General features: G+C 51.7%; 2 protein-coding genes across 3 annotated transcripts in view; one reads left to right on the top strand and one right to left on the bottom strand.

Annotated features, from left to right (window-relative positions):
• The window catches only part of AATF (apoptosis antagonizing transcription factor), a 39,274-nt gene extending 23,994 nt beyond the window's left edge, over positions 1–15,280 (top strand). Inside the window, 4 exon segments of the mRNA XM_088535794.1 lie at positions 4,453–4,520; positions 6,472–6,552; positions 8,420–8,491; positions 15,217–15,280. Coding sequence (XP_088391920.1) covers positions 4,453–4,520; positions 6,472–6,552; positions 8,420–8,491; positions 15,217–15,280 — 285 coding nt within the window.
• Positions 15,281–20,165: 4,885 nt separating this feature from the next.
• ACACA (acetyl-CoA carboxylase alpha) overlaps positions 20,166–22,257 on the bottom strand; it is a 104,899-nt gene continuing 102,807 nt past the window's right edge. For both annotated transcript variants that reach the window (XM_088536129.1, XM_088536136.1), the window contains 2 exons: positions 20,520–20,656; positions 20,166–20,301 (listed from right to left, as the gene is read on the bottom strand). In XM_088536129.1, coding sequence (XP_088392255.1) covers positions 20,175–20,301; positions 20,520–20,656 — 264 coding nt within the window. In that variant the 3' untranslated portion in view covers positions 20,166–20,174. The remainder of the gene's footprint in view (positions 20,302–20,519; positions 20,657–22,257) is intronic.

Raw genomic sequence — 22,257 nt, 5'->3', positions numbered from 1 at the left:
CAAGCCATCTGCAAGTATTTAGAGTTCCTTGCTAATAAACTGAGTAATGTTTCCTTTTAGCCAAGGAGTGACAAAACCTTCTTGTAAAGGTGAGCGGCTGTTGGTAAACGCAAAGCTGAAGCTTTCACCTTTCTTCTCGTTATTTAGGAATGCAGCATAATTGAGTCTCTCTTGCTTTCAGCAGCAGCCCGAGGTGGCAGACGGTGCACGAGGTGCTGCATTTGCATTGTTTCCAAAGGAGCTTTATCAGCACCTTGTTTGCTGTTAACGGTGCCGCTTCCTCCCCTCTCCACATCCCGACTTGTGAATTCAAGGGCAGCGGCGCCGCCTGCCCGGTGCCGCGGGAGGCTTCGAGGCACCGCAGCAGCAATGACCCCAGCCTTGCCTGGCTTTACTGAAGGCTCTAGGAACAACAGAGCAAAAGTATTTCTTTTGCCCCAATTACATTTCTAAGCTTTGTCAACGAAAGTCTTTGCTGTGATGTACTATCAATCAACCTCTGCAGTGCACTGATTTGAATCAGTCTGGGAGGGCGAGGAAAAGCGAGGCTTTTGTCAGGAGGCTTCTATCAGCTCGAGGGAGGCCTTTGTCTCAACTGGAAATTCTTCGGGGTCTGCAAATCAGAAAAGGTCAGCAACTGGAGTATTAGAGACACTGATAGCTAGTGCATGAAAATGAGACCTCACCTCTAAAATGAAAATTGACCTCTAAAATGAGAAGTGAATCTCTATTATCCTTGAACAACACCCCGATGGCGTTTCTAAATCCCTCTAATTTTGTGCAATGCACTTTGCGTGCATCTCCTCGGCCGAGGAGCGGCTGCGAGGTGAACGGGCTGGCACGCGGTGGCCTCGGCGCTCGCGGAGGCGGCGGAGCCCTCGCTGCTCCTGCAGCTCCCCCAGCCTCCCGACACGCCGCGCGTGTCTCGCTTTGCTCTCTCGTTTGCAGTTGCTCATTGCAAGTTCTCCTGCGCCGCGAAATATTTCCCGTTTCCAGGAAACGTGCCCAAAACGCAGAGGGGAGTAGGAGCGTTTCCAGGTTCTCTTCCTGGCCTATGTGTCTTGCGCTTATCACTGCAGGGAAGATGTGAGGAGGTGAGGGAAGAAGAGCAAGAGAGGGTATGTTTGAAATCCGAGCGTTTTGATGCTGAAATTGCCTAACCCAAACTGTGTCTTCACACATCATGGCTTAATGCTGATAGTGATTTACTTACACTTCCTAGTTAATAATTAGACAGTGGGAGACACCATATATCACTCTTAATGGAATATATGGGGTCTGATGAGAGTTTTCTGTTTTGACTAATAAATTTTAACCAGAATCACCAAGCTTAATGAAATATTGCAAGCCAGGAAGTGTTTTAAGTCTTGTGCTGAGAAAACACTGTTATTTTACTCAGTAAATGAATTTATCATTCATTCTGTATCCTGAGCCCTTGCTGGCTCTGGAGCATGGGCTGAATGCAAGACTGTGAACTAGAAAGCGGAAAAACTAATCAAATCCTTAAAGACCAAAGGCAGCGAGGCAGGTCTAGACTGACTTTTTCAGTGGTAGCCTCTGGCTACATTCACTTTTATTTTAGTAACCATTGTTAGCATGATTTATAACTTTAGCGTTAAGATGTACACTATTTAGATGTAATAAGATGCTTCGCAGCTTTTATTTCTATTTCCTAATTTACCTCTTGTCCCTGCCTTTTTTTATATATTAATGTTTTATTTCCTCCTCGCCTCGTCTCCTTCCCCCTGCGCTCCCCGGCGCTGTCCCCACGCTTGCCGTGGCCGCTGCGTTGGAAGGGCCTTTCGCTGCAGCCCCGAGGCCGGCAGAGCGGTGATGGCCTCAGCTGAGGGCTGCTCTGCTGGTGGCTCCTCAGTGAGCTTGGTCTGGGGACAGGAGGTCTGTACGTGGAGGAGAGGAGCCCCAGCAAACAGCAGGGTTCACTGAATGGCACACAGGTCGGTCCCTTCGCAGCCACCATGTAAACGCTGCCTTGCCAGAAGGAGCGTGGTCCTGTCCACCAAACTCCTGCTCATCTCCCACCTACAGCAGTAGGAACCTGCCTAATAAACACACCCTGCTCTAGCCAGAACAGACACACGCTCTTAGTGGTGCTCTGTAGTCTGCCAGTCCCTGGATTTGGGGAAACAAGTCCTGCTGAAAACGTCCTGTCTCTTAGTTCTGTAGGAACTTTGTCTCGATGACAAAGCAGAGCTCTCCAGCCGGTCGGGTGCTGTCGTAGGGAGGAAGGCACTTTCCTGAGCGTTTGGCCAAATGCATCCAGGACACCATGGTGCTCTTAGTCCAGCCGAGAAAGTCAAAGGCAGCAATGGCACTGCCATTTGGAAGGATGTCAGCATTGACTAATCATGTTGCTGTGGTGGTCTCCCATCGTAAAGAATAAGAGCTTTGTGGGCTGATGTGATCGGATGCGCTGACCAAGACTCCTGGGAGCTGAGGTAGCTCAGTAGCAGTCTTGGTGCCGAAGTTCGGGCTGGGAAGGCATCCCGAAGATGCCCAGGATGCCTGGTGCCATTGCATGGTGTCCTGGTTTGGCCTCTGCAGTTTGCCCTGCGCATCGTGCTGGAGCGGCAAGGCAAGACAGTGAACGTGTCCTGCCACCGGCGCGGGGAAGGAGCGAAAACTTAGCGGCACCGTTCCTTGCTGCTGCTAAACCTCTCCCTCCCACCCTGCTTTTGACAGAATATTGACTAGAAACCAAGATCCCATTTCTGCCTAGCCTTAGGGGCAGCTGTTTGCCGAGTTGCGGTGTTACACAGGTTTACTGTGTCGTATGTCTGTGTAACACTGGATTTGGATCTTGTATTTAGCTGCCAGAAGTGACTGTGATGAAGTGGGAGAGATAAACTGATAGATTGTGTGCCAGAAAGATGTTGGGAATCAATCAGATAAACAGGGCAGAGAAATAGCTTGCCGTTTGCTAGTGATAATAAACCAGTGGCCTCTGTTCCTGAATTCTTAAGTGTAATTGCTGTAGTAATAATCTCCAAAAATAAACAAATCGGGGTGTGTGGGGAAGCAAGAGTCATAGGAAGGTTTTAATTGTGTTTTTCTCCTTCTTCTCATTCTGTATGATATATGCCTTGAAGGAGGGAAAGCTGTGCATAAGTATAAAGATTTCCTCCGTTGATTGAGTCTTTACTATGCTTTTTTTTATTCTTAAATAGAAGTGCTACCCCTCTGCTTTTATGACATTTCCTCTGAGGGTGCCTGCCCGTTTTCCCCTTGGTTCAGGCAGGTACTCGGTGCTGGGGAGTGCAGGGTCCCCTTGTGTCCCCCAGGGAGCCTTGGGGACCGTCATCATCTCCGTGAGCTGCCCTTTCCGTCCCCCCCGCTGCTTCCCGCTGCTTCCCGCTGCTTCCCGCTCCCCTCGCCTTGCCCAGCGCCCAGCTGTGGTGGCAGCAGCTCTATTTTTGTGCCTGTTCTGTGCGGGGCACCGTCCATCTCTCCTGCTTAAGCAAAGCTGCAGTTTGGGGAGGAGGGATGTTCCTGCTTCCCCAGTCCCACCTCCTGGTGACCTGGTGGGGCTCAGAGCTCTGGGTCCGCCGCTCTCCCAGGTCCTTTGTGAGCTGGAGCTTGTCTAGGCAGTAAAATGATGGCATGTGGAGAGCCGTGCAGCGCAGCTGGGCAGGCTGGAGCCTGCTCTGTGTGTTGCTGTGCTGGCTCGTACCCAAGGGCGCGCGGTGGCCCCGGGCTGCAGCAGGGCAAAGGGACAGAGCCTGGCCCGCAAGACACGAGCGCTTGGCTCTGTTCTGCCGAGGGCTTCAGCCCCCCTTTCCTCCCAGCATAGGGAAAACTGGGGGTCCCTGCTCTCACTGGAGCTCTTGGGGGTGTTCCCGTGTTAGGAAGGGGCCGTCCTCGAGAGGTGACCGCAGTGGAGCAGAGCACGGGGGCTTCTGGGCCTTGCCAGTTGCTCGGGCTTTAGGTCATGGCCTCGCTTTGCTGCAGAGGATGCTCGGGCCGCGGCGCTGCTGGCTCTGCATGACCCTTTAGACCACGAACGGCACTGAGCTAAATGTCACCTGTACAAACTGCACGGAAGGAAGCACCCTGCTATTCCCCGATCCATCCAAAATTAACTTCTGTATTAGCTCTTCTAGGCGACCTTTGGTGTTATGCTCCACTCACGTGGTCTGTGGGGACTATTGTGGAAGGGGGGACAAACTGCAGCGCTTGGCACTTCTAGCCTCGTTGGTTGGACCCTTCTGGAGCCTTTGGCTCTGCTCGTCAGTCACACGTTATCCCTAGGAGAACTTCTTTGTGAAGAGGAAATGTTTGAAGACTTGGTTCTTGTCTTGGGGGTTTCAAGGAAGTTTCAGAAGCTGTAGCCCATGGATTGGGAATCTGGCAACTAATTTCTTAAGTCTTCTGAGAAATCTATGAAGCTGCTCTTTACCATTCTCTTAAATACGATTATTTTCTTTCTTCTTCTAGCTCCTTCGAGAACTTATTGAGCGTAAAACAAGCTCACTGGACCCCAACGATCAGGTAGCAATGGGCAGGTAAGTGGGGAGCAACCTGCAACATCCGTGGCTGGACTCGATGGGCTTGAGGGTCTTTTGCAACCATAATGATTCTGTGATCACCAGCTTCACCCCAGCATTGCATCCCTGTTCCCTCTAGAAGACCAAATTGTGAATGACTCTGGAGAGAACATCTGGGTGTAATAAATTGCCAAACAGCTGATTAAAGCAATATGGCATTAATGAAGTAAGTCATCCTCTGTACCTTAGTTATGGATCATCCTGCCAGAATCACCAGACTCTGGACATTACAAGGGAGTTTTGACCTACTCTGGTAAGCAGGGGCTGGCTGAAGTGACCACCTGCTGCTGAAATTGGGTATTTCAGCATTATGAGCTCTGATTTCTCAATGCATCAGGGGAGCAGACCTGAAGTGAGATCAGTTAAAACAATTCCTCTGCATGCTTTCTGCCTGCTGCAAGAAAAGATAGAAGTACAATTAAAACACCATCGGGGAATGTTTTCTTTATGCTAAAAGTCAAATATAATTCTGTGCAGGAAAGCTCTTATTTCTCACTTTAATTCTGTGTTTAGAAATTAAAAAATATTCCAAATACCGCTTATAGAACAGGATACATTTAAATAACTATGGGCTATTATTTAGAAAAGCAGCAAAGTAAAGGAATGCTGAAAATGCTGGAATAAGGCTGTCCACTGAAAAAGTGCTGTGGGTTTGTGTATGTTAAAGGGGAGAAAATGCTTTAGGAAGTTTTAGGGTTGCTGAAATAACTCTTATTCTTTCAAAATATTACCCAAATTTTAGTGCAATGTGTCAAATTTATTTTTGGTATGTCTGAAATATTATGGAAAGCTATTCACTATAATTTAATATGATATAGGCAAAATTACATTTAAGTGGTGATTACATTGTACATTTATCTCACTTTACAATAAAATAGATTACAATAATTAAAATTATATTAAGAGTGCAGTAATTGGATTTTGCTGGATTTTTTCCCTGATGTCGAGTTTTCATTGTATAAATCAGGTAAGATGATGCTCGTTTTCATAAATACATATATATATATATATATATATATATATATATATATTTATAACTATCAGAAGTTTTTCCACACTGAAAACTTCCTTGACTTGATGAGGTTTTCTGTTTGAGAAGTAGAGCTCCTTTCTAAGTACAGGTAGGGATCAGACAGCACTTTCTGAAATTGTTTATTGCTTTCTTCTCTTTTTTAGCTTTGCACAGTAATAGATGGAGCATTATATAGGGCTTCTTGCTGAGATTTGCCAGGTTTAATAGTCAGAGGTGTTGGAGAGAAATACTTGCTTGTAATTTTCAATATGCTTTGCAAAACTGAGGGAGAAAATAAATTCAGAGCATCTACTGCGTCACGGTAATTCTGTTCATGAAGTTAGAATAACCTATCTCACTTAAAGAATCAGTTTAAGATCTGGCAGACCATCTATTCTGTTATGGGCTTTCTATATGCAAAATACAAGTCATTCTAATAATCAGTGCTGAAACAAAAAAGCAATACCTTTAGAGACAATTTTACAGATTTTAGCATTTATATTTGGTAAAGATTTTCTTCTTAATTCTAAAGATTCTTGAAAAATATCAGTAATCAAAATGGATAAAAATGGAGCCAAGCTTGTGTCCTCCATGGGTTTCCCTGCAGGTGGAATATTCTTGGTGATTAGTGATCACTTCATTGGCATCAGCTGGTCTGGTCTGTGTTTCCCTTTATGGCTGGAGTGAGGGAGGGTGCCTGTTACTGAAATTCCATATTCTTGGAGAGAAGCAGCACCACAGGCATTTGGAGCTTCATACCTGCTTTCTTGAGCTTCTTGGGCTTCTTCACTTTTGTAGCTGTAATAGGTAGAAGTTGCTCCTTAAGGCCCAGTGTACCTAATGCATATTTGTGTACTTATTTTAACTGTCACATAACTGTCCATGTGCTTTCTTCAGACAGTGGCTGGCCATCCAGAAGTTACGAAGCAAAATAAAGAAGAAAGTGGACAGAAAAGCCAGCAAAGGAAGGAAAATACGGTGGGTGACAATTTGCACCAGAATATATCCAAAAGTATGGGGTTTTGAAAGATAAAATCTGACTGCCTTGTGCTGGGTGCACTGGTGGCATTCCTACCTTTTGCAATATGTATGTAACTACCTAAAATGTGGAGAGCAGCTCTAGGAAATACTAGAGAAATACTCGAGGTAAGTGTCTATTTCCCACGGACTGGAATTTGGTGTGTAATCTTCAAATACTGTTATAAATCTCAGCACAGCTTAACTTGGCTCCACTGCATTTCACGTTCTACCTCCCGGGTCACTAATTTGGGTTGGTGTTTCCCATTGTATTTCTGTTGGAAGAGTCGTCCGTGCTGCAGTGTGGAAAGAGGAGCAGCATGGAGAGGATTTTTCCCCCTGTTGCAGAGCAGATACATTAGTCTCCCTGAGTTTAGCGTGACTGCATGATTTGTAGCGGAGGAGGCGTTTGTGGCAGGGAGGCATGCTGAAAAGCTGCTCCGCTTCCTGAAAAATCCGCAACATTAACCATCCTTTTGTGAGTAAACTATAAATCGTGAGTTTAGATGGCATCTGATAGAAAGTCAGCGGAGTCAGTCTGGGTCAGGCCTGGCATAGCAATTTTTAAGATAGATGTCATAAGATAATTTATTAAAAGAGGGAAGAGCTACTTTGTTGGCCTGAAAAGCCTATAATTATTGACTATCAATATTCTTTTCTGTCAGCATCACACATAATTGGATATATTCATGATTCAGTCAAAACTACTGACAACATCACACAACTGAGTCAGACTCGTAAACCTCGAGGAATAATGGGGCAGTGTCTCAGCACGCCAGCATCCCTGGGAGAGCCGCTATCTCCCCGTGTCAGTCGCCTCTTACAGCTCGGGTACAGGTTTTTCTTTTCTAAATAAAAGTTGCATTGACCCCCTCAGGGAAAATACCAATAAAAGAGCAATGTGTCAGGGACTGTGTTTCGGATCGACATGCAGTTAAGGTCCAGCATCTTTCCAGAACAGTCCTGGGGCTGCAGTGCTTAGTGGGGCTTTTTTTGTTTGTTTTTTTTTGGTAAAGCTCTTTCAGGTCCTGAAAAACAGAGGGACCCCTGTGAAAGGGTGTGTGCAGGGCCTGGAGAATTGCCTGGAATAGATTCTTGTGAGCTAAAAATTCCCTCCAGCAAAAGTTCCTGCATAACTAGGCAGAGGGGACTATGGAGATGACAGAGTGGAAGGGTGATTCTAGGCAAATGCTTATGAATCCTTTTGTGTGCTCCCTGTAAGGCTCTAAAAGTACCAGCACTTTGGATAAAACATTTCAGATGTGTAGCCAGCGTGGTTGTATACACCAGAAGCCATTGGTCTGGGGCCTTGCACCCTTCAACACAAGGCCTGAAGCCAGCTTCTCATTCTGGGTTTTTCAGTACCCTGTTAAATGATGTATGTCGTGTCGTAGAATATAAGCAGTGAAGAGCCACTGTCTGCAAGTTCCCAGCTCAGGGTGGAAAGCTGGACCCGGCCGAAGGAGCAGCTGGGTGCAGAGCGACTCTGTCCTGGCTTCCCGGGGCGTCTCTGCCATTGTGTTTGTACTCACATGCAGTTCCTGGAGGCTGCACATCATCTGCCTGGCTGTGAGTCAAGGATTTGCTTGTTAGTCAGCTATTCAGCACGTCCTATCATCTGATTACTCTGCTAAGCGTGTTGTGAGAAAGGAGGAGGAGGGAAGAGAGGAGGAACTGCCAACTGCAACTAGTGAGTCATTAGATACCAGCCACCAGGAAAGCCAGTACTTTGCATTTCAGACACTGTTACGTTTCTATTTGAGCAGCACCATTTCCTTTTCATTAATAGTTCCTAATGTGCTGCCTGCTTATTTCCTGCATTATTCAGGTACCATGTCCATAGCAAGCTGGTGAGCTTCATGGCACCTATTGACCACTGTACAATGAATGATGACGCCAGGTGAGTAATAGATTAATTATGTTTCTCAAATGGCTTCATGACAGCGTGATATTGACCTGTTCTTCAGTCTGTCGCCCTCTCCATTTCTTCTTATCAGTTAACCATTTGTCACTGGCATCATAGCCTGGGTGTCTTGGTCACATCTGTCCAGGCAGTCTCGCTGAGCTTTCACTCTGTAATTACTGTGACACCGCACGAGAAGTTTTCATAAATCTTGATATGTACATTTTGATTCCTGCTTTAAAATTCTTCTGGCTTTGAAATAGTTTTTTGAATCAGAAATTTCAAGTGTTTACTATTCTATTTACTCTCTATTCAGCTATTAACTGGAGTAATTAAGATTCCCTCAAGGCCTAAACATTGCTTGCATTTATTTCTATTGGTAAAGAATTTTCTTAGAAGACTATAATGTCTTAACCTGTAAATTAATAAGGAAATTTCAGTGCAGCTATATGTGTAGTTGCTAGATAGTATTGCACATATAAACCTGTATTTCTTGGGCGTTACGTTCCTAAACTACATCTCCAAATGTTCAGCTTTTTGTGGGAAGGAGGTGGTATATTTTTTTGCAGTGAATGGATGTGGAAGGCCTGAGAAACACCTTTCCCCTGGGTTGTGAACATGTTTGTGCTCTGTGGAAGTGGGAGAGACGTCATTCATCTGCTTGGAAAATGCCAAGCGATGCCTGCTGCTCTCGGCCTGTTGCCTTGTGCAGTTTTGCACAGGTTTCTGGGTAGGAGTTCATTTTGCATCCATAATAGCACCTTGCTGTTTCATCATAGGAGTGCTCTTTCTCATAGTTTTTTTTTTTTTTTTTTCCTTTTATTTTTTAATGGGAAAATGCTTTAATTTCTGAATATGGTCTAGGTCCTCTTGCCCCAGGAAGAAACGTGCTGGCAGTGTGGAGTGAGAGCTGTTTCCCCAGCCACACAGAGTGGTCAGTTCACTCCCCCTTACCTGGATCCCAGGAAAACAGGCACCCAGGTGCTGCTAGAGCCAACAGGACCCTGCGTGTGTCGTGCTGGCCTCGTGGCAGGGACAGTGTGGTTGACACCTGTGTCACTGAAGAGGCCTCCCGAGGGTTTTCTCCCCTGAGCAGGTTATTACATCTCATTACAGGCTCTTTGGGGCAGCAACGTGGCAGCAGCTGCTGCTGCTTCCTCTCCAGCTGCGGGAACTTAGTTCCTACGTGAAGTTTCCAAGTCGCTTCGGAGAGCCGCCGGTCTGGTTGTTCATGGCATTGAGGTCTCAGCGCCTCGTGTTGGTTTATCCTTCTAGAATGAAGCTCTCGGTTAACGTGTTTGCACATCAGCCAGTGTCCCGGGGGTCAGGTGCTGGGGACAGTGGTGTCCCCTTCTGCCAACACTGGGGTTTCAAGCACAACTTGTGCCTGGATGGAGCAGTCTTGGAGGCCTGAGTTAGCCCATCCTGCACTGTTCTGGATGGGCCTTAAAGCAGAAGCAAGAACAGCCTCCCCGGAGGCTCCCTGTGCAGTGTTGGCATGGCTGGGGATGCCAGGGGTTTGACACGTGGGGTTTTCCACCCGCTGCTCCTGCTGGCTGGGGAAACAAAGAGGAAATGCCCCAAGAAGCAGCCGGAGCGCTGGATAGAGACGTGACGAGCGGCACCTCCGCGTTTCTGCGGCCTGGATTTTTTTTTCTTATTCCTGCTGCCGCTTGGAATAATAGCATTTGTGCAGGCAATTAATCTTCCACTTGCCAGTTTTTCATGCACCCTACGCATGGGCATGGCTGTTTAACCCCATGCTCACATATATTATGTTGTAATGTGTGGGACACTGGTGGCCTCCAGCTCTTCTCTATTTTAACCCCTCTTTGGTAGTATTTTAAAACACACACTGGAAGGTGATTTTTATGGTTGTCCTGGGATGTATGTTTATGGACTTAAATACATTTATAGTACTCTTGGGCTGAGGTTTTTTTTTTTAATCAGTCCAAGGTCACTGCTATGTAAATGAACCTGCCCTGAGACAAGGAACCTGAAGGCAGAAGTTGGAAGTGACTGGTTATCCAAAAGAGGGGAGCTGTCTCAGGTGGGAATTATCCAGGATTAGATCCAGGATTTCTCCGGTCACAATTCATTTTGGTTTGAGGTGGCATCATGTAGGTGCCATATCTTGGACTTCCCTTGTAATATGTTTTTTCCACCTGTGTGGTCAAAGGTGCTTTACTGATCCCATTGCTCCAGTATCTGAGCACATTATACTCATTATAATCCTATGAACAGCCAGATTTTAGCAAGTGAAGCCTGTGTTTCTAGGCAGAACTATGAGTGGCCTTTGGTTTTGTTGCAGTTCTCTCAGCTCTGCCACAGAGCTCTTCACATCCCAGCACTGTTTGTCATGGGCAAGTGTCTACCCCGGTGCTGGTGGAACAGAAACTCAGTGCAGATCCATTACGAAAGAGGTGTAGTATCAGATTGCTGCTGCCTTTGAAGAAAATCATTTTTTTGCCTCAAGAAGACAGGTAACTTGTAGGAGAGATGGTCCTTAAGGACACAGATGTTTGCTCGAAACACCTTTGTCTCCCACAGCCCCTCAGGTTGGTCTGACAGGTGAAACAAGCCTGCACAAATATGCAACAGTGATCTAATCAGCTGGAACAACAGCAATATTTTAGCCGGCGCTACCTTTTAACAGCATCATTAAGGGCTCTCATTACTCTTTTATTAGAGGCTCACTCTTTCTTATCAGATTACAGGATGAACATAACTCATGGCACCGATCTGATCTCCTGTTAAAGAGGATTAGGGCGTTGCATTAGCTGGGGTTGCCGCGGTGTGTGACCTGCTGCCCCGCGTGGCCGTTCGCCGCGGCGCGAAGGTGGCACCGAGGCCGTGGGCTCCTGCATCACCCGCCGAGCAGCTCCTCGTCGCATCGGTTGGAGCGCGGTTAGAGGAAGCCGATGGCCGCGGTGGCGCTGGGTGGACCCGTTCGGCATCGCGCGCGGCGGGAGCTGAGGGCGGTTCCTCCTGCTCCTCTTGGACCTCTGCTCCTCGTGATGTTGTGCTCGTCACCAGGTAGCCAGCCGGGCTCTTGCTGCAGGCCGTGGTCACAGCGATGACTTGTTTGCCTGGAGCGCGGTGGCGGTTCCTGCACGAGCAGACCGGGGCCTGCTGGAAGCCAAATTAAGATACGGATTATCCAGCTGCCAGCAAAGTTTGGATGAGAGATTTCCCCCGGATTCAGCCTGAACACTGGGTGTTTTCCCGAGCAGCGTTCTAGCTCTTGGACTTAGCACCGCAAGGGGGTCTTACTGCAAGCAGAGGGGGGTACGGAGAAGGAAATCCTGGTATTAAAGGATTAATTTTCTTATATGACATAAGAGTTTAACATAAAAAAAATAATAGTGAAAGTTGGTGAGATAGCAGCCTTAAAGTTAGCTCACTTTGTGCTTTGGGTATTAAAGCACCATGAGACTAGATTAACGGAGGAATTTGGGCCCTGGGGTTGTCAATCCAGGGATGTTGCTGAGAGGAAACAAAGTGCTGCTTTTGGGAACAGCCGGACGAGTTTGTGGCCTTTGGCTTCTCCTCGGAATTCCTGCAGAGGCCTCGGGGCTGCCGTGGCCTTCAGCCATCCTTGGTGCAAGGAGCTGCCTGGAGGAGGTTTCTCCTGCCCCGAGGCCGGCGGTCGCGGAGGTCGGGGTGACCCAGCTCACACCAACGGGCTCAAGTCGTCGCGTCCCGACGTTGACATCCCTGGTACGGAGACGGATGCTTCTGTTATGGAAATTTCCTTTTCAAAGCGGGGAAAAAAATAACCTGTTAAGAGCGGTGAGATGATTTGTCGCTCCTTCCTTGTGAGACGATTTGTCTTCTCCCGCATCAAATCTGTTATAAAGCAGTCAAGCTGCGAAGGAGGGGAATCATCGTGGGGATGTGCAGGTGCGGAGCCGCCGCTTCCCTGGATTTACAGGTTCCGTGGAGCGCGTGGGAGAGGAAGGCGGCCGGGACGGGGCCTCCCTGCGTGTCCGGCTGCTCCTCCGGCCCCTGCGGTGCCCGGCTGTAAAACAAGGAGGTGCGGAGGCCAAAACGAGGAGGGAGAGGGGTCCTCCCTGCTGGCATCGGTGCGGCCGCGTGCTGAAGGCTGCAGGTTTGCGGGGGAACGCGCAGGATTGGGACACCAATGGGAAACATGAGCCCCGGGGGGGCTCCCCGGCAGCCCCGCTCCGTCCTCGCCGTGTCCCTTGGTCAGGACAAGCCCCACATCCCGTGCGTGGCCCCGCGGGATGCGCCCGAGGCCGCGTGTCGCGGTTTAGAGCCGCCGCGGGGTGACCGGAGCGGCGGGACACACTGCCACCTCGCGGGGTCGGCGCCGCGGGAGCTTCCCTGCGGGAAGGACACGGATACGGAGCCTCATCCCCAGTGCGTGCGTTGGCACGGCCCGCTGCAGGGATCAGCAGTGAAGGACTCCAGCTTCGTCCGTTTTTTCTCTTTATTAGGGGTCCTGTAATCTGAATTTCACAGCGGTGGGCAAAAGAATTCTTAGGATACAGACAGGAAGTTTTCCAAGCAGATTATCCGCCCTCTGGCCCAGCTTCTCTTTCACTAGGAGCTCTGTGTTTTCCCTCTTCCTTTTCTCAGTGGGTATTCACCGTTTTCTCCATTTTTTGTGAATTAAAAATTCTTGCTCCCAAAGGGACGTGTCACTAGGAATGAGGTAGATGTAGTTATTTCTGTACTGCTTGGGGCTTATTCTAAATTATCCTTTTTGTTTCTTTTTTTTCTTTTTTGGCCTGGAGTGGCGAGGAAGGAGAAGGTACATGGGAGAAGCTGGATCAATTGGTTGCAGGGTATTTTTGCAGCAGTAAAGCGCAGTAGTGACTCCCGCGCTCTTGCTGTATTAACAGCCCTCCAAGCAAACCCTGCTCGAATCCAGCCCCTCTTAACGTTCCTCTCCCACCGGAATGCAGGATGCAGAGCTCTGCTGTTGCAAAAGGAGGCACCGGGAGCGTCGTTCCGGGGAGCAGCGCGGATTTAGCGTGGTGGACGGGACGGGCGTTCCCGGGGACCTGCAGCAGCTCCCGTGATTTATATAGGGCCCGTTTATGTATTTATGAAGCCCTTGGCTGTTCGTATCACCTGGGGCTCTCGGTGGAGGGATTTCACCCCCCAAACCGCGGGCAGCAGCGCTGGGGGCGGCGAGTTGCTGCCCCCAAGGAAAGGGGCGGCTGCAGCAATTAAGCCAGGGTACTTCCACACACATGGTTTATGGCAAATGGCTCTGTGGTTCGTGATCATTTTTTCCAGAAACAGGTTTTATGATAATATAGTAAAAATATTAAATTAGAAAATGCCTCACTAAGGGTGATAAAACCTTACTACAGTGGAAAGAGGTAATTATCCCCTCTACAGCCTAAATGACAGTTTAAAAGAAATAAAAATGTTAGTGCTCATTACTTGCTTTTGTAGGTTGCAATAAAGGGTAAGTTAAATTTTAATTCAAGGAAGACCCCTGTATTGACCCGCTCCTGCCGTTAATTACGGCGCGGGTGCACGCGGCGGCTCCGTGCGCGGCCGCGGCTCCGCGCTGACATTTCATGGAGCGGGGCGGAGGGGAGGAATTTTATGTTTTTAACCAAAATCCAAGTTCATTATGCATAGCCTTAAGGGGGCTGAAAGTATTAAAATCCACACTTACCCTGGTGAATTGAAACGGAGACAAGGTTAAACCTGGAGGATTGATGAGTTTTGCTCTCCGCGTGGTTAAATCCTGCTGCGGGGAGAGGCGGCCTGCGGGGGAAGGCTGCGGGTTTGGGGGGACGTGGGGGGCTGCCATGGGGCTTTGGGGCAGGTTCCCCCTGCACGGGCGGCCGCCCCGCGCCAGCCGGGACGTCGGAGAGCCCGGAGCGAAGGCGGAATCCGCGGAGGAGCCGCCGGGTGGCCCCGCAGTGACCAAGGAGGGAACGTGGCCGGGATGCTCCGGAGCAGAGGGGCAGCATCAGCGCCCACGACCAGGAGCTGCTGGGCTAGACCTGCCGCGGGTGCCGGGAGGCCGCTGTCCCCGCGGGGCCCCCGGGGTGTCACCGACCTCGGTGCCTTCCCCTAGGGCCCGCGCGCCCGTCCTGCGCCTTGGGGAGCAATAACGCCCTCCCCCTGCTGCCTCCTGCATTGCCCCATTTGCATCATTTATAAAAATGCTCTCCTTTCCTCCATCTCTCCTCTCAGGTTACTTTGATTTTCAAATTAAAAATAAATAGCACCAACCAACCTCTATTTTTTTTTTTAAGAGAAACTTGCTGTGGTTATCAGGCCTGCTTCATACATGCTGTTAATTGGGACCTCGTTGCTGGGTCATTGTCATTGTTTTTCAAGTACCTCAAGTTCAAGAAAAAGTAGGAAAACTAAATTATAGTCCCACGTAGGCTGGCTGATTGGATCCTCCTTATGGCTCTGCGCTCTCACACATCCTATTAAAATATTCAATCTTGTTTCCTTACTTTAAGAGCCTGTGTGCAAAGGGCAAACTCACAGGCAACCTCATTCCCTAGAGATATGGTATCCAGCCGCACTGAAGTATTTACATATTTCTGTACTGCGTTGGATTGGCCTTTTGCAAGTTCTCCCCTTTGCCTGTATTTATTAATAAAGGTTTTGAACGCATTTTTAATTACACAAAGCTTTTTCATTGGAAGGAGCAGCCGGTTTTGCTGCCTCCGCGTTGACCTTCACAACTAACTTGTGCCTCTCTTCCTCCTCCCCAGGACGGAGCTTTATCGGTCGCTGTTTGGACAAGTCGCGCGCGCCGCAGAGCCGGAGCGGAGCTAGAGCCGCGCGCGGCCGCAGCCCCCGGTGTTCCCGCGCGGCCGCGCTCCCGTTCCACAGCACCGGCCCCACAGGCCCCCCCGGCTGCGGATTTAACCCTCGCGGGTTCCGTCCGTGGGGCTGGGGGTGACGCGCGTGGGTCTGGCCGCGTCGCTGCAGCGGGTGCCTCGCGTCTCACCGCCTCGAGAGGATTTACATGTCATTTGCATAATTAAAATGGACTTAAAGCACAGTGAAGGTGCCCGCCCCTGGAGGCAGCCGCACGCCCGGCTCCTGCAGCCGCCCCCGCTGCTCACAGGGACATCGGTGACATCAGGACCCGGCCGGGCTCATCCTGCAGGGAACGGGAAGCTGCTGGTGCCTTCCCAGCCTCGCGCCGCTCCTGCGCCCGCAATTCCGATCGCCGATTGGGAGCGGGGCCGGCCCGGCCCCACCAGCCCCGCGACCCGTGCGGGGCGGCCGGGGGCTGCAGGCAAAGGTCAGGAGCTGGAAATGAGATCCCCGCAAGGGGAATTTACTGCCCTGCTCTGATCAATCCCAAACGGGGCTTTTCTGGCGGAAATAACGTGGTCGCGGGGACGTGTAATGAGGGGCGACGCTGGGGACCGCGCGGGCTGGGCGCTGCCCACGACCTAATTAAACTGTTTTCAAGCTGAGGCTGCTCCGTGTGATCCATGCGGCCACCGCAGCGGGCACAGGGCTGCAGCGGCACCCGGGGGGCTCTGACACACAAACACAGTGACCGCCTGTGTGGAGGGACAGACACACGGACAAACACGCGCGCATGTGTGTATATATATGCATATATACACACACACACACACACACACACACACACACACACACATATATATATATACACACACACACACACACAGACCTGATGGGCTTTACACACTGATGGTTTCTACCAAAGGACAGACAGATGAGCACACCCACCAACGCACTGTGACAAGTCTATATGGATGGACAGACGGACACAGTACCTGTGTACATGGATGGACAGATGGAGATGGACATAGTCAATATGGAAGGACAGACAGATGGACACACACAGTGTATATGGATGGACATGGACAGGGATGGTGTATATGGATGGACAGACACAGTCAATATAGAGGGACAGTGACACGGATATATGTGCATGCACAGTGTCTATATGGAAGGACAGACACAGTGCCCCTGTATATGGATGGACAGACGGACACATGTGCTCCTGCACACACAGCGTCTATATGGAAGGACAGACACAGTCACTATGGAAGGACTGACAGACAAACGGACACACGTGTGCGCATACACAGAGTCTATATGGTAAGACACAGTGCTAGGCTACATGGAAGGACAGATGGACAGCCAGAAGCACACACAGTGTCAGTACAGATGGACAGACAGACAAACGGACCCATACACAGTCAGGAGGGAAGGACAGACGGACAGACTGACAGACACAGACAGCTGAACATGGACGGACACACGGACAGCCAGACAAATGGACATGGACAGACCCCCCTACACAGTCAGGATGGAAGGACAGACGGACACAGACAGACCCAGTGCTAGGCTACATGCAAGGACAGATGGACAGACAGACGCACGAACAGTGTCAGTGCATATGGACAGACAGACGGACACGGACAGACAGATGGACCCACACAGTCAGGATGAAGGACAGACACGGTGCCCGTGTATATGGACGGACATCATCAATATGGAAGGACAGACGGACATGGACAGACAGATGGACACATGCGTGCGCATACCCAGCATCTATATGGAAGGACAGACAGACACAGACAGCCTAACACAGATGGACAGACAGACGGACATGGACAGACAGATGGACACGTGCTCGTGCACACACAGAGTCTATATGGAAGGACAGACAGACACAGGCAGCCGAACATTGATGGACAGACGGACAGACAAACGGACATGGACAGACGGACCCATACACAGTCAGGATGGAAGGACAGACAGACACAGACAGACCCAGTGCTAGGCTACATGGAAGGACAGATGGACAGCCAGAAGCACACACAGTGTCAGTACATATGGACAGACAAACGGACATGGACAGACGGACGGACCCATACACAGTCAGGAGGGAAGGACAGACGGACACGGACAGAGACAGACGGACCAACACAGCCACAGACAGACGGACAAGGACAGACCCAGTGCTAGGCTACATGCAAGGACAGATGGACAGACAGACGCACGAACAGTGTCAGTGCATATGGACAGACAGACGGACACGGACAGACAGATGGACCCACACAGTCAGGATGAAGGACAGACACGGTGCCCGTGTATATGGACGGACATCGTCAATATGGAAGGACAGACGGACATGGACAGACAGATGGACACATGCGTGCGCATACCCAGCGTCTATATGGAAGGACAGACAGACACGGACAGACAGACAGCCGAACATGGACGGACAGACGGACAGGCAGACAAACGGACATGGACAGACGGACCCATACACAGTCAGGATGGAAGGACAGACGGACACAGACCCAGTGCTAGGCTACATGCAAGGACAGATAGAAGCACACACAGTGTCAGTGCATATGGACAGACAGCTGGACCCACACAGTCTATATGAAAGGACAGATGGACATATGCGGTGCCCATGTATATGGATGGACAGACGGACACAGTGCTAGGCTATATGGCCAGATGGACACAGACAACTCCATGGCCAGTGTGTATGGACAGACGGACACAGACAGACGCAGTCTGTGCCGGCCCCTCCCTATAGCCCATGGCTCCTGCGTGCGCGTGTGTCCGTCTGTCCGTACAGCCCGTCGCTGTGTCCGTCCGTGTCCCCTCTGCTCCACCAGGTCCCCTGTCGGAGCGGTGCCTCCAGCCCGGCGTTCCCGGGCGCCCTTCCCGCGGCTCCTGCGGGCAGCTCGGGGGTCCCATCGCCCCCTCCCGCGCTCAGAGCAGGAGCAGAGGGAGGATCCTCGGAGCCGCTTCCCCAGGGCAGCAGCACCAGGGAGATTCCCACCTATTTTCCTGCTGCCGGCCGTGCCCCCCGGCTCCAGGACACGAGTCCTGCACAATTCCCGCTCAGCAGCCCCCGGAGGGTCCCCCCGACCCCGCGCAGACGAGTTTCAACTTCCAGACAAACAACTTCATTTACGAGCGTGTCTCTAATTAGCTGCGGAATTAGCAAAGCAGAGTTTTCCCCCCATAGATCGGCCCAGGCCCTGAGGGAGGCTGGGGAAGGGAGAGAATCGCATTTCCAATTATTTTGTTGAATTGCTAATTTAGTTATTGTGCCTGCCGTAATTGTGATGGGTATTGGGTGTGCAATTCAATTTGTTTTAAATATTTGTGGGAAGGCTGATCAGTAATGGAGCTGACCTATTTCATGGCCCAAATTGAGAGAAGAGACTAAAACAAAAACCAGCTACAAAGCTGCAGTTTGTCTCAGTTTTTATTTTGATGTCTCTCATCCCTCTTAAGACTGTTGATGCAACAAAAGGTTTACATTAAAAGATGATGGCACTTTGATCTAGGGCTTTTGAGAGCTTACAGCTTTGGTACTTCTTTTCTTGGCATTTTAATGTGTAGATATTTTAGGCTAAAGAGTTTTAAACGCGTTTCTGGAGTTGAGCAGGGTCCCCCCCTCCCTGCATCACAGCTGAGGGGGTGATCCCTGTTTCCAGCCCTCGGGGTTCGGGCTGGGGAGCACACGGGCCCCGCGGGCGGCGCTGCCACCACGAGGGGCCTCAGGCTCCCGTTTCGGGTCGGTTCCGGGGCAGGAGAAGCAGCGCCGGGGCCGGGAGCAGCTCCCCGCTCGGCCCGGGGCAGAGCAGGGCGCGCGGGGCTGCGCGCGGGACAGACTCGCACTCCCCGTGACACACCTGGAATCGGCTCTTTTTATTAAAAGAAACTGAGGTAAGTGAAACGTTGCGGCCCCGCGCGCCGACGGCGGCTCCTCCGCAGCCCGTGGAGCCGCTGCCGCCCCCGGGAACCCCCCAGCCGACGCGGAGGCGGCAGCCGGGCAGCCCGGGGCTCCCGGGGCTGCTTTGGCACCGCCAGCTCTCGCCCTGCCCAAGGCCCTGGGCGAGCGCTGGGTTATGGCACCCTGGGCGCGGGCCTGGCCGAGAGCAGCTCTGGGTTTTGTTCGGGGCTCCGCGGGGAAAGAGGCCCTGGTTCTGTCTGGTTCCGAGCACGCGGCTCTGCCGAGCAGCCCCAAGGAGCCCAGGCCCACAAGGAAGCAGCCCTGGGGGTTGCAGGCAGCCCCGCAGCAAGTCCTTGTCCTGCAAGAGCAGCCCTTGTGCTCCGGAGCTAACGGGGCGGCTGTGACCTCCGAGACGGGTCCAGGGCGTCCTCGGGGCGGGGGCTCCAGCTCTGCAGAGCTCCCACCCGCCTCGACTCCCTCCGAGGAGCAGGGCTGGTGGTGGCGCTGCCCGCGGGGGCAGAACGGGCCCCTCGCAACGGGCAGGGAGGAGGCGCAGGAGCGGCCCAGGGCTCCGCTGCCGCCTTCGCCTCCTCCCCGCTCGCTTCCCTGCCCCGAAGGCCCCAGCAGGACCCGCGCGGCCGGGTTGGCTTCAGGCCCCGGGGTGACGCGGAGGGCTGCGCGGGGCAGCGAGGGCCCTGGCTCCTCCACGTTGGCACTTGTGAGCACAAGGCGGGCGCTGGTGGCGCAGGGCCAGGCATCACGGCACCGCGTACCCTTCATAGCCTGGCCGGAGCCGCCCCGCTGCGGCCGCGCTCCGCTGAATAAATAAGGTACCGCCGGACAGCGCCGCTCGATCCGCAGGCGCGCGCGTTCCCAGGCTGCCTCGTGTCTCCGGCCCCAGAGCTCAGCTCCGTGCGCAGGCTGCCCCGCCAGGTCACAGCGTCCACGGGCCGCCCTGCGCCGGGGCCGACGCTCTTACGTGGAAGAGGGCGAGTCCATGGTGGAGAGGATGCGCACGATCTCCGCTCGCTGCGTGGGCGAGATGTGCTGCGTCATGTGCACGATGGAGTCCATGGCCACCTCGGGGTTGGCCTGCACCAGGCTGCGGAGAGGAGCGGGCTCAGCGCGGCCGGCAGCGCCCCGGCACCCGTCTCCCCTGCGGCTGCTCCCAGCCTCCCCTTCCTCCCCTTCCTTCTGTGGGTGGCAATGGGTCCCCCCCGCCAGCCCTCCGGGTGCTCCCAGCGCTTCCCTGGGGACAGGCACCCCGGGACGGCCATCGCGGGGACATTCCCAGCGCGCGGGGCGGCCGCGCTGCCTCACCTGCGGATCTGCTTCAGGATGTAGTCCCTCGAGATGTACTTGATGTTCTCCTCCACCACGGAGCGGACGCCTTCCTCCTCCGCCAGCTGCTTCTCCAGCCACTCCACGAGGTCCTTGTTGCTGTCCCACAGATAGGCCTGAGGAGAGAGCACGTGTCACCCACCAGCCACCCCCTCAAATTACCGAGCGAATATGGCCAAGGTTGGCTAAAATACTCGGCCCACCGCCCTCTGCGTGGCTGCCACGTGGCCCTGCGTCCTCCTCCACGAGCAGCCCTGGCAACAAACCCCGCTTTGCTCCCGCAAGATCCTTTCGCCCGATATTTGCTAGGTAGTTGACTACATAATAACTCAGGAGTGTGTTAGACGCCTAATAGCCTTCTCGCTCCTCTCTTCTCCTCTCATTTTCTTTACAAATCATTTAAGAATCGTTTTGTTAATGGCTTCCGGAAAAGCAAGTACCACCATTAGCACTCATTCATATTTATGTCATTTTATTTGGGTAATTAAACACAAAGCTCGTCATTTAAAGGTGCACTATCCTTCTCCGTTATCACTAACGGAGTCCAAGTCGGAATGACAATGAGCTCCGGGGTAATTCCGGAGGTGGCTCTGGGCCCGGGCTCCAAGGGGGCAGCTCCAGCCCCGGGCTTCCCAACTCGGGAACAGCTGGGATCGGGATCGGGGCGGGATGAAGCTGCCTGCGTAGGGGGGAGGCACCGGCGGCTGCCGGCCTCACATCACAGCCCCTTTCCTTAAATATAGTCTATAGGATTGACTCAAGACAGTGACGTCATTTCAGTCTTACCATTTTGCTTATTTCATTGTTATTTTTTGCCTCATTGTTGTTTTAAACTTGTTAATTTCTGCTCCTTGTTTCTGCCCCTAGACATGACAGAAATGCTCCCTGCATACAAAGTAGGGCACGTAGGAAGATTTCAGGGAAGGGAGAAAAGCCCAGTAGCTGCCTCATGGTTGCAGACCTGCGTAAAGCTAGATTTACTCAAGAATCCCAAAGCTTTTAGTTTAGGAGAATATTTAATACTCTTATTAATCATTTTTAATCCGTTTGCTTTTAATTAAGAAACAGCATGATGCTTTCCTATCAACATATGCCAGGGAGCAGATTAATTGTGGCTTAAGATAACTCTCCTTGATTGGTGTAATGTATTAGCTAACGAGATGCCCGCTTTTAAAGACACTCAGACACTACCTTGGAAAACTGCTGCCCTCCAGAGAACGCTCCCCCCTTCCTGCTTCTGGAACCCCGGAGTGTTTGTGACTTAAAATACCAAAATAAAACAAAGTAAAGGACTCAGATTGGAGGATTGCAACAAAAACAACCTCAGAGCAGCTCCAGCGATTGTTCTGCAGAGATTGCCAGAATTCGAGCATGATTAAAAAGCGAAATCCTCCGCAAAACGATCAGAGGAGGAGGGTGCCGAGACCCCCCTTCCCCACCCCGGGGTTAAACCCCAGGGCTCCGCGTGGCCGGGGCGCCCTTGGGATGGACGGGACAACGATCCGGCCCCGTGAGCTGCTCCCATGGCCTTGAGGATGGGTGACACCAGGGCAGCCCTGGGGACAGGGCACAGCTGGACGCGGTGCCCTCTGGAAGCAGCGGGACAGCCAGATGTGGCGGGCTGGCTGCACAGCTGCCAGATGTGCACCTGGAGCACAGGCAGCGCATCCCACCCGCCCTTCGCGGCACCAGCGGGACAGTGCAAAATTTAGGACAT

This window comes from Tinamus guttatus, unplaced genomic scaffold (genome assembly GCF_059628265.1).
Source record: "Tinamus guttatus ecotype Peru unplaced genomic scaffold, ASM5962826v1 Tinamus_guttatus_pri_ptg000043l, whole genome shotgun sequence".
NCBI classification, from domain to species: domain Eukaryota; kingdom Metazoa; phylum Chordata; class Aves; order Tinamiformes; family Tinamidae; genus Tinamus; species Tinamus guttatus.
This window is presented reverse-complemented; position numbering and strand designations above follow the sequence as displayed.